Source organism: Leucoraja erinacea, chromosome 1 (assembly GCF_028641065.1).
Source record: "Leucoraja erinacea ecotype New England chromosome 1, Leri_hhj_1, whole genome shotgun sequence".
NCBI classification, from domain to species: Eukaryota; Metazoa; Chordata; class Chondrichthyes; order Rajiformes; family Rajidae; genus Leucoraja; species Leucoraja erinaceus.
In genome coordinates, this window is record NC_073377.1 from 52,572,004 (window position 1) to 52,584,063 (window position 12,060).

At 43.8% G+C, this 12,060-nt stretch overlaps 1 protein-coding gene across 4 annotated transcripts in view; it reads right to left on the minus strand.

Moving 5' to 3' along the window:
* Positions 1 to 1,617: 1,617 nt before the first annotated feature.
* The window catches only part of LOC129696663 (cAMP-specific 3',5'-cyclic phosphodiesterase 4D), a 221,791-nt gene continuing 211,348 nt past the window's right edge, over positions 1,618 to 12,060 (minus strand). For 2 of the 4 annotated variants that reach the window (XM_055634770.1, XM_055634780.1), the window contains exon 4: positions 1,623 to 2,357. In XM_055634770.1, the coding sequence (XP_055490745.1) occupies positions 2,288 to 2,357 (70 nt within the window). In that variant the 3' untranslated portion in view covers positions 1,623 to 2,287. Of the gene's footprint in view, positions 2,358 to 12,060 lie in introns of all 4 variants that reach the window. The other 2 variants (XM_055634790.1, XM_055634762.1) reach the window with 2 other exon arrangements.

Below are 12,060 nucleotides of genomic sequence, written 5' to 3' on the forward strand. Positions count from 1 at the left end.
GCGGGGAGACGGGAGATTAAATCTTTGAATGTGAACGGATGTGCACATCAGATTGTTGTGAGACGGAGCTCAGGGTTTGCCTCCTGAGCTGCTTTGGTGCCCAGGCGTGAGTTGAGATGGAGAGAGTTTGGGGGGGAGGGGTTTGAGTCTTCAATGTAGTTTTTTCTTGCAGAATAGGAGAGAATAGGGAAGGTTAGGCTGGGATCATTCTCTGCGAGATGATCTTAGTGCGGGAGACAAGTGTAGGAGAGGTGTACTGACTGTGTGGGCAGAACTTTGGTAGTGATTGCCCACCAGTCTCAAAAGCCGCTGTGTCTCGCTGTCCCTGGGATAGCAGGGGGTGATCAAACAGCACACTACCCCCCTCCCCCTCCAACTCCAGAGGAATCCGCTCTCCGATGGGCCGCTACGGCGACAAGTGGCAGTTCGCCCACAGCCCGAGCTGCGCCCCCTCATCCACCACCCCAAGAACAAGACGTACCTTGCACACCATCAGCTTCTGCCCCTACGAGGAGTGTGTTCCTCTGGAGTTGGAGCGGGGCTGGGCTGGAGTTGCTGCTGGCTGTGGGTCTCTGGGATCTCCGTGCTTGCAGTGGGCCTGGGGGTTGGTGTCCCGTTGGTCCTGATGTCTCTGGCCACCCCCCTGGACAGGAGCTGAGACTGGGAACTGTACAGCCCTTGCCCCCTCCCTCTGCAACTGCAAACAACCACACTCTCCTGCTCACCTGCAAGGGCGGTACAGTTCCCAGTCTCAGCTCCTGTACGGGGGGGTGGCCGGAGATGTCAGGACCAACAGGAACCCGCTCCCCGATGGGCCACTACGGCGCGACAAGCTGCGCCCCCTCATTCGCAACCCGGGTTCCTCTGGAGTTGGAGCGGGGCTGGGCTGGAGTTGCTGTTGGCTGTGGGTCTCTGGGTTCTCCGTGCTTGCAGTGGGCCTGGTGGGCCTGGGGGTCGATGTCCCATTGGTCCTGACGTCTCCGGTGACTGGCACGGACCTGCTGGCATCGTCGACGTGAAGACAGTGCAAAGCCCTCGCGCCAGTGCAATGGGCGGGGAGCTGGAGAGGGGAGGGAAGGAGTCACACACATGGCCGGGAAGCAGAGGGGTGTAGGTGGGGGTGGTGACAGATGGGGCCAACAATGAGTGGAGAAAGACAGAAACACCGACGTGCAAAGGAGACCTACAACAGTGCATGATCTCTCTCGCGTTATGGCAGGTGACTGTTGCTGGGAAATTGAAGGGAGCGACAATCTGCTGCTGCCTGCCCGCTGAGTTAAAGTGTTCCCACGGTAGACTCACGATACACTAAGGTAAACGCACGGGCCACTACATTCTTAAATCGAGTTAAAATGTTTCAATTATTAACCACAAGAGTAAAATTGACTCGTGGAAAATTTCAAACATGTTTGATTTTTTGCAAGAGTAGACAAGTTACACGAGAACCTGCCGTTAGCGCCACGATGCACTACGTTGCGACCACGAATGCCATACGTTAATCGTACGTTATTACCACGAGGTTTAACTCGGGTCACCTCTTGTGTCAGCTCGTAACGTGAGAATGGCCTTTAAGGGAGTCAGACCCATGCAACATTGTAGTAAATAAGACAAACAAGCTAGTTGGCACTCACAAAAGTAGAGCACCAGTCTGATTTATTATTATAAGATGTAAATATGATATTACAAATTATTACATTACTTAAAATGTTTTTAATGTTAATCCACTTGGAATCTATGAAATTATTCTGGAGACAATTATTCCAGAGGGGCGTAATGGTAGAGTTGCTGCCTTACAGAGCCAGTGACCCGGATTCGATCCTGACTACGGGTGCTGTTTGTACATTCTTCCTGTGACCTGCATGGGTTTTCTCGTGGTGCTCCTGTTTCATCCCACAGTCCAAAGCTGTACAGGTTATTAGGTTAATTGGCTTTGTAAAATTGTAAATTGTCCCTAGTGTGTGAAGGATAGTGTCAGTATTCAGGGATTACTAGTTGGTGCTGACTCGGGTGGGCTGAAGAACCTTTTTCCATGCTGTATCTTTAAACTAAACTTGAGATATGCAAATGCATTGTCCAGTTTTATGTTTTATTGTTATGGTGTCCCCTCATTCAAATGTAGAAGGTAAATGATAGGTTGGAGATTTGAAGGATCTTCCGAAATCAATGCAATACAAGAGATAATAACTCAAATCTTCCCGACCATGAAGGAGAGGCATCTTTTGCAAGGCTGAAGAGATTCATGTATAATAAATATTCTGTATCTGAAGTAGGGAAGCACTATTGTTCATCATAGTCTCATAATCACTTGGCTCAATGGCACTCTGAAAGATGAATGGTGAATCAAGTCCACATTGGCCCTGAAATGTGAATGCAGAATCATTTGAGGTATGATTAATTTAGAGATGAACAATCATCATCACATAGATAACAATTGCTTGAAAAAAAACAACATGACAACTCAGTCTGCATTGCTTCTACCACCAAAACAAAAGGACAGTTTGAGGAGTTATTCCTACTGTGGCGTCAAGGCACTATAGAGCATTTCGCCCCAACATGAAACACATTTCCATAGGCATTTGTAACATTATTGACTGACATCTAATGTCAGACGATCCACTGTTAAGGCTTCCAATTCAGTACAGTCTGAACCATTAAACCTGCTCATGTGATGTTGTTATGAAACTCAAATCAATGTCAATTACTTTAGCGACATGGTGCACAAGGGTGCAGAGTACAGTAATGTTTGCTTTATGAGTATAATATTTCTATTATAATATGTCCTGATTTGGAACTCAGTTACACTAAATGATATTCAGAAGAGATGCCAGTAATGAGAATGGCATGATACAGAGGAGAGCTATTTTAAGAGCTCCTTACACAGCTCAGTGTTCCATCTGTATTAATTAACAAATGCATTAATTGCACAGATTAAACCATTGGCCAATATGTTTATTGCTGTCATTAACTCGCACAATGACTCTAAAGTAATTCCGCAAGTGGTCTTGATAACTATAACAATAAGCTTTAACAATACCTAACAGCTGTGCAGGGAACAGGGAGTGTGCTTCCAGTTCTTTAAGAACATGGAACAGAAATATACTGCATAGGAACTGGCCCTTCAGCCCGCAATGTCAGTGCTGATCATAATGCCAAGTTATTCTCCTCTGTATGCAACTGATCTCTCCCTCCCATTACTTGCATATCCATCTGCCTATTTAAAAGCCTCTTAAACATTATTATATCTGCCTCCACCACCATTCCTGGCAGAGCATTCCAGGCACTCACCATTCTCGATGTAAAAAACATCTTCGCTAAACTTTCTTCCTCTGACCTTAAAGCTATGCTTTCTAGTCTTTGACATTTCCACCCTGGGAAAAAGGTTCTGACTGCCGTCCCTTTCAATGACTGTCATATTTTCATGACTATCATGCCTCCCCTCAACCTCCGACAGCCAAGTTTGTTCAACCTCTCCCGATAACTAAAGGGCCTGTCCCACGTACATGTCCATGGCACGCAAATTATGCGACCTCGTGGTCGCGTGAGGCGCACGGGCACCTTGTGGCCGGTCCCACTGAGAAGCGCGGAGGGGTATGTAGTTGTGCGCGACATCGCGCGGGACTCCGAAATTTTTGTAGCGAACAAAGTCTTTGCGTGCCAATGGCCAAAGTGGGACAGACCCAAGACCCGGGCACGATGCAACGTCTCACCTCCAGCAACAGCAGAAGCAGGCAAACGATCGCCAAACTCGGCCTGGGGCTCACGGCCGTTGCGGTCCGGTTCCGCCCCCACTTCTACTCCCAGAGCGGGGCCAAGAAAATTGAAGATAGACAAAAAATGCAGGAGTAACTCAACGGGACAGGCAGCATCTCTGGAAAGAATGAATGGGTGACGTTTCGGGTCAAGACCCTTCTTTTCAGACTGAAGTAGAGTCTCGACACAAAACGTCACCCATTGCATCTCTCCAGAGATGCTGCCGGTCCTGCTGAGTTACTCCAGCTTTGCGTCCATCTTCAAATTACGTCACGCGCTCCAGACGGCTGTGCGGTCAAATGAAGTCGCGCGTGACCTTTGTGGGACCGTCGCGGCTCAACTCGACCAAAAGGTCGCGTAATTTGCGTGCCAAGGATACATAAGTGGGACAGGCCCTTAAGACTCTGTCACTCAGGCCAAATTCTGATATACCTCTTCTGCACCCTTTCCAAAGCCTCCATATCCTTCCTGTAAAGCTGTTCCTCCAATTTCCGGTGTTGCTCACTCTGGCAATGGAGGAGACCCAGGACAGAGAGGTCGGATTGGGAGTAGGAGGGGGAGTTCACCGGTGCTGAGCCACCGGGAGTTCAGGTAGGTTATTGCGGACTGAGTGGAGGTGTTCGGCGAAACGATCGCCTAACCTCCGCTTAGTCTCACCGATGTAAATCAGCTGACATCTAGAGCAGCGGATGCAGTAGATGAGGTTGGAGGAGATACAGGTGAACCTTTGTCGCACCTGGAACGACTGCTTGGGTCCTTGAATGGAGTCGAGGGGGGAGGTGAAGGGACAGGTGTTGCATTTCCGGTGGTTGCAACGGAAAGTGCCCAGGGAGGGGGTGGTACAGGAGGGAAGGGAAGAATTGACAAGGTAGTTGCGGAGGGAGCGGTCTTTGCGGAAGGCAGACATGGGGGGAGATGGGAAGATGTGGCGAGTGGTGGGGTCACGTTGGAGGTGGCGGAAATGGCGGAGGATTATTTGTTGTATTTTCCAGCTGGTGGGGTGAAAGGTGAGGACTAGGGGGACTCTGCCCTTGTTGCGAGTGCGGGGATGGGGAGAGAGAGCAGTGTTGCGGGGTATGGAAGAGACCCTGGTGCGAGCCTCATCTATGGTGGAGGAGGGGAATCCCCGTTCCCTGAAGAGCGAGGACATTTCCGATGCCCTGGTGTGGACGTCTCATCCTGGAACAGAAGCGGCGTAGGCGGAGGAATTGGGAGTAGGGGATGGAGTCTTTACAGGGGGCAGGGTGGGAATACGTGTAGTCCAGATAGCCATGTGAGTCAGTTGGTTTGTAGTGTATGGCGGTCAGCGATGGAGATGGTGAGGTCAAGGATTGGAGGGAAGTGTCGGAAATGGTTCACGTGTATTGGAGTGCCAGATGGAAGTTGGTGGTGAAGTGGATGAAGTCAGTCAGTTGTGTGTGGGTGCAGGAGGTGGCCCCAAAGCAGTCGTCAATGAAACGGAGGTAGAGGTCGTGGATGGGGCCCTGGTACGTATTGAACAAGGATTGTTCAACGTACCCGACAAAGAGGCAGGCGTAGCTGGGGCCCATGCGTGTGCCCATAGCTACGCCTTGTGTTTGGGGGAAATGGGAGGAGTCAAACGTAAAGTTGTTGAGGGCGAGGACCAGCTCCGCTAGGCGGAGGAGAGTGTCAGTGGCTGGGTATAGGTTGCTCCTCTGGTCGAGGAAGAACCGGAGGGCTTTGAGGCATTATGCTAATGCAGTGATCCTTCTTTGCTTGGAGTTTCTGATAGCCTGAGGTAGAAGAAATTAGTGATTATGCTGTATTGTATTAATTTGTTAAACCTTTCAGCCATGCCACCTACAGTATGGAGAACCCTTGAGGCAAAGATTTATTTACGAGCCTCCACCATTCAAAACTGTTTGTACAGGATACAATATAAAGCTCCATGGAGCAAAATTCAATATAGTACACACGATTCAATATAGTACGCATGCACGATCTGGTCAGATGTTCTGTAATGTCTTTTCTTTTACAAACATATGAATGCCCAGCAGGAATAGGCCACTCAGCCTTTTCCCCCCAGATCTCACCTTTAATAAGATTGCGGCTCAACTGATTGTATCCTAAACCCGGCATTTATGGGCTGTTCACCCCTACCCACAGCAACTTTACCCCCTCTTGCTTATCAGCTGTCTCTCTCCCTCAGATATACAGAGATTCTCCTTCAAGAAAATGAGACCTCTTTAATGCCATGACAAGAGGCAAACTGAGAAAAATGCCAGAGCGTTACTGCAGTTCCTGGGGATGATCCAGAAATTTGGAATTTAAGTCAAGCCATGAGCAGAGGAGTCCAATTACACAGATAATCCAAGTCTTTGTTGTTTTTGATTTAGAAAGGCTTTGCCTCGGGGCATGAACATTGAACTTTTCAATTCCAGGTAATATTCTCCTCCTGTGTTCCTCCCTCTTTCTTTCTTCTTCTGATTCACTAAGTTTATCCCACACTCTTTTTTCCATATGCCCCTGCAGCACCCTCCATCACCGATTTTTGCTCCCCTCCCTCCATCTCATTCTATCCACCTGTTACCTGCATATTTGCTTCTACTGTACTGTGTCTCACACCCATTCCCCCATCTCATTCCATCTGCCCATCAGGGCTCTATTCTGTGGTTCCACATCAACTTCTTTACTTATCAAAGCCCAGCATTTGCAGCTCGAGCCTCCAGTTATGAAAATTCATCAGTCTTCATTCCACCTAGGTCCACCCATTTTACCAGCCCCTTCCTCATCTCCCCTTCTCCCCTTTATACTGGCCACCCTCCCTCAATGTTTCCAGTCTTAATCTAGGGTTTCAAACCAAAATATGAGCTCTTCCATCTGGCTGAATGACTTGCTGAATTCCTCCAGCCGTTTCTTTTTTTGCTCCAAGTTCCAGCATCTGTCATTTTGTGTATCGTTAGGTTTGTGTCCAGTGGTATTTAGAAATATGAGAGGATACTTAGTTAAAAAATATAAGATTTAGAGCAGTCTTTATAAGATTAACATGGAGAGGATGTTTCCTCTTATGTCATGATCCAGAACATGGGGTCTCAGAGAATTATGAAATCACTGCCTCAAAGACTGGTGAAAGTTTAAAGCCTGTCCCACTAACTAGACTTTTCAGCGACTGTCTTTGACCTTCAAGCTCGAGGGCACTCGCCTGAAAAACCTCGAGCTGGATCGACCGTCAGCGATGAAACCGCGAACCGCATCGACCATCTACACACACAAACACATCGCAAAGACGGGGGCCAGGGAAAGCGGGTGAGTGCTGTCTGAAATTCACACCCTCGATGAACAGGAAGGTAAAAGACGGCTGGCACAGTTACGGTAAGTCCTTTGGAGAACGCCGAGAGATGGGGTGGGAGAAAAGAGATGGCAGCCAGCCAACAATCGCTTGTCTTTTTCTTTCTTTTTTCTCACTTTTAATTTAATTTTAATTTCAAGTTTTCGTGTACCAAGTTGTGTGTTGTGACTGTTGGCAGACCAATTTCCCTCCGGGGATGAATAAAGTTTTATCGTATCCTATTGTAAAATGTAATAAAATGGCAGAGAGTTTGAAGGGCTGTGTGGCCTTCTCCTGATATTCATTCAGGCATTTGTATTAGCTTTTGGTTTATGGTGTTATTAATCTTTATCCTACAGAACCCAAACACTGCCTGTGATGTCTGGCTATAGTTTCCACTCATCAAACAGTTACAGCAGGACCACCCAGGAAACATCCATTCATACTATTTATTTATCTATCTATCTATCTATCTATCTATCTATCTATCTATCTATCTATCTATCTATCTATCTATCTATCTATCTATCTATCTATCTATTTGTTTTTGTCTATTTATTTATTTATTTATTTATTTATCTATTTATTTATTAGAAGCAAATGTACAAAAGTAGAATCAACAGCATATAAAATTATACTGTTATTGTACAGCTTCAATTTTAACTTTTTAGCTTTGAATTAGAAGAAAAGAAATGAGAAAAAGCAAGAAAGAGAGAGAGTGGGATGTGCAAAGATAGAACCCCTAGACTACCAAAGTAGTGTAGCCAAAGAGTTAATAAAAGAAAGAAAGAAGAGAGGAATAGAAAAAAATAAAAGGACAAAACGAAAAAGAGAAAGAAAAGTGGTGATATACCTGTCTCTCATCCCCCCCCCCCCCCACCCACTTCACCCAACCCAGAGTTAGATTTAAATCCAAAGTTGTCTTGCACCTTACTATCCTTGTAAGAAATCAATGAAGGGTGCCCACGTCTTGGAAAAGTGATCTGTTTTTTCTGCCGAGAAGACAAGTATGATATTTTCAAGATGCAGTGTGTCGGACATGTTTGTAATCCACATCTTAAGAGTAGGGACAGATGTACGTTTCCAAAATGTAAGTATTAGTTTTTTCGGCGTTATCAGGCCATAATTAAGGAAACATCTTTGAAATAGTGTTAGCTCAGAACAGGCTTCTGAGGTATCTAGAGTGATCAGTTCCGTGTCGGGGTCCAATTTTATTTTTAGTGTATTGGAAAAAATTTCAAAAATTCCTCTCCAGAAATTATGTAACTTTATACGAGACAAAGGAATGGGTTATAGTTGCTTCCTGAAGAAGACATTTATAGCAAATAGGAGATGCATTTGGAAAGATCTTATTCAGTTTAGACTTTGAATAATAGAGTCTGTGCAGTATTTTAAATTGAATTAACAAATGCCTGATGTTAAGAGAATAGTGGTGTATATATAGGTTTTCCTCCCATCTGTCTTTTTTAATTTTTAGGACAAGCTCATCTTCCCAAGCTCTTCTAATTACTTCTGACGATGGGGTTTGTATATTTTAAAGAGTGTTATACAGATATGATATTAACTTGTTTGAATCCGAGTTTCTATTCATACATTAATCTAGTGTGCCTGGCAACATCTCATAAAGATCTCCCAGTTTTTTAATTCCTAATCTTTCCCAATTTGTGAACGTTTTGTCCAAAATAGACAATTTGAACGGAGGGTTGTTGCCAATTGGTAAGGGAAGAGATACAGTTCTCAGTTTAAGGGTTGACTTCACTTGTTTCCAGATTCATAGGGTACTGTGGATAATCAGATTTTTCGCATATAGTGTTTTCTTCAAATTTATCGGAGAGAGAGGAATTGCACCTATATTAAAAAGCGAACAATCCTCTCTCTCTCCATTATTAACCATTTTACCTGTTGGCATGTGTTGTCCATCCAATGGATTACGTTTTTAATATTCGTTGCCCAGTACCTACTTGACCCCTCTACTAGAGCCACCCTGTGACTTACTCTCTTCTCCAACTGTCTTATCCCACCCAAGTTCCCCCGATAGTCCACACTAAATCCAGCCTACAATAACCTGCTGCTTCCCAATCTCACATCTCCTTCCTCTACGCCCTACCCGCATAACTATCGATTCCCTTACCCCTCCTCAACCAACTTTCTAACATATTCCCTCTTGCTCTGACCTGGTAAACTACTGGAAATTCCAATCCCCCCAATCGGATAGATATTAACCATGTTTTAAGCATAAACTGATACATTGACCATTACCTAGAATTAGTAAATCTCATAACTATTAGGTATTAAGTTAAAATAAACGGGTTAGTATTAGGTATTAGGTTAAAATAAACAGATTAGTACGTTTGTTAGTATTTTATGTGATCATCATAGCTTTAATTATATAATTTGTTTGTGAATTATGTCGTTACCATACATTTAAATTGTTTTTAATGTTGAGTAGTACAAAGATCTTGAACACTCTCCTAGTAAACACGGGGACCTTGAACAGTCTCCCCGCTTACATTCCAATTTACCTCTGATATGTATGTCTAGACTTAACCGCCTGTGGATGATCAGCCATGATCATATTAAATGGCGGTGCAGACTCGAAGGGCCGAATGGCCTACTCCTGCACCTATTTTCTATGTTTCTGTGAAGCTGTTGGCCATCTTATATGCAGGTTTTTATATATATATATATTTTTAAAAACACATTATATCAGTCTACCCCTTATAAATACATATAATAGGTGTAATCTAAACAAACAGGTTCAGTGAAGGTTCAGTAGGCCATAGCCCTGGTAATCATACAGAGCTATGCCAAAAATTACTTATCTACTTATCTTTTTAAGTTCTTTTTAAAATCTTGTCCGTATTTAAATGCATCTTCTGGGTCGATGAAGAAACGCTCTGATTCTCCGTATGTGACCCTTAATTTGGCAGGATACATAATTCCATATCTTCAGTCTGGAATGTCTCCGAGGATAACATGGGTCTTGGTGAAAAGCGCTCGCTTCTTGACAACCTCTGCTGGATAGTCTCTAAAGATTCTTATATTTTCTCTTTCAAACATCAGGGTTCTTGCACTTGCCTCTTTCTTCATGATGTCTTCAAGAACTGGTAGGTCGTGTAGTTTACGAATAATTTGTCTTGGTGGGGTTCCAGCACCTGATCGGGCTCTCTGAACTTGATGTGCCTGATCAATTTTAGGTCTCTCAGGCAGATTAAATACCTGTTGAAGTAAGTTGGCAGTGAAGACCCGAGAATCTTTTCCATTTTCCTTCCCTTCCTTCACTCCAACAATTCTTGACGTGTAGACTGAGCTTCAAGATCTAGGCATTTGTTGGTTATTCTGGCCAGTTGCCCAGAAACACGGAAAAGCTTGGAAAGCTAGAAACAAAACTTGATGTCGGGAATAAAGAAATCTAGATCTTTCTTCAGTCTTTGCGTTGTGTCAGAGATGTCCGTAGTAGTGGCCTCGAGTCCTCTGATATCGTTGTTTTGTTTTTTGAGGTGAGAAGGATGGGTTCCAAATTTTTAGTAATATCTTCATCAACCCTTTTAATTTTTCCTTTCAAAACGGAGTTTACCTCTTCGATTCGAACTTGTAGAGCGTCAATTTTTCCGCAGATTTCTTTATTCCCGACATCAAGTTTCGTTTCTAGCTTTCCAAGCTTTTCCGTCAAAATTTCTCCAAAGTCTTTTGCCATAGCCCGTCTTAAAGCTTGTTCGTGTTCTTGTATTTGCTCTTCCATGGTAGGAATAAGTCCTTCTGCCTCAGATTCCTCAGATTCTTCAGAAGTTTCCATGCAGATTCTCAACGGGTTCTCAACTGCAGGTTCTGCAAGAGGAGGAAACTTCTGAAGAATCTGAGGTGGAGTAGGTAGAATCCGTTTATTCATTTAAAATACCGGTATCCAGTCGGTCTATGTCGATTTCTGATGACGTCACGTCGGGCATCTGCCGGTAAGTGTTTTTCGTTCGGTCCGTTTTCTTTTTCAGGTATTTTAACGCGTTTTAGCGCATTTTTCGGAGTAGAGCTAAAAGGAGCGCCTCTTACTACTCCATGGCGCCACCGGAAGTCCCTTCATACGATTTCTATATGCAGAACTACCAGTGGAACTCATTAGATGCGTCTCTGACTACCCAGCATCCAGAAAGCCCAATAATAAGCCTGAAACAGTGTGACACTGTACTAACATTATGCTGCATGGGAATTTTTGGTGTTAGAAGGCCACAATGATGCAAAGAAGGGGTCATTAACATAAGCACAATTCCTGATCAAATCTACTTTGCAGAATATCTAGAGGAGTGAGATCTGACACAAAGATCAAAAGTATAGCATGGAAACGGCCCTTTAATTCATGCCGAGCAAGACTCCCGTTTAATCTTGTCCCATTTGTCTGTGTTTGACCCACATCCCTCTAAATCTATCCCATCCATGATTCTGTTCCACGCTGGAAATAAAAATCAATCTTATTCATATAATGTTGAATAAAAAAAGCTTCACACGATTACATTTGTGCCAGTGATCTGATACAAATACACAGCTGAGATCCTTGGATGCAAAATTAAGTACGTTAAAAACTCATTTAAAATTAAGATTATAGGAAAAAATATATCATTTATCTTAATTTAAATACTGTAATGCACTTATGCATTTGAAAATTTATTTAAGGCATTTACATTGAAATAAATTACAAGCAATTTCAGAGCTCTTCAGCCTTAATTTGGGGACGATATTTCATTTAAATGTTATGGCAGATGGAACTACATTTTCGAAATAGGAAACGCAGCACAATAAATGTCATAATGGATGTACTCTAAAACATTTTAAACACATTTTTCCCAGTCAATACCATGATTAATCTGGCACTTAAAGTACTATCCAATGCAAACTAAATATATTAGCTTCATTTAGTAGGAAACACATTTAAAATAATTTGGAAAAAGTTCCATTCAAAGCAGCACGAGCGCACACTTTGAACAATTGCCGCTTCATTGAGCACACTTTGAATAATCCAGACAAAAAGT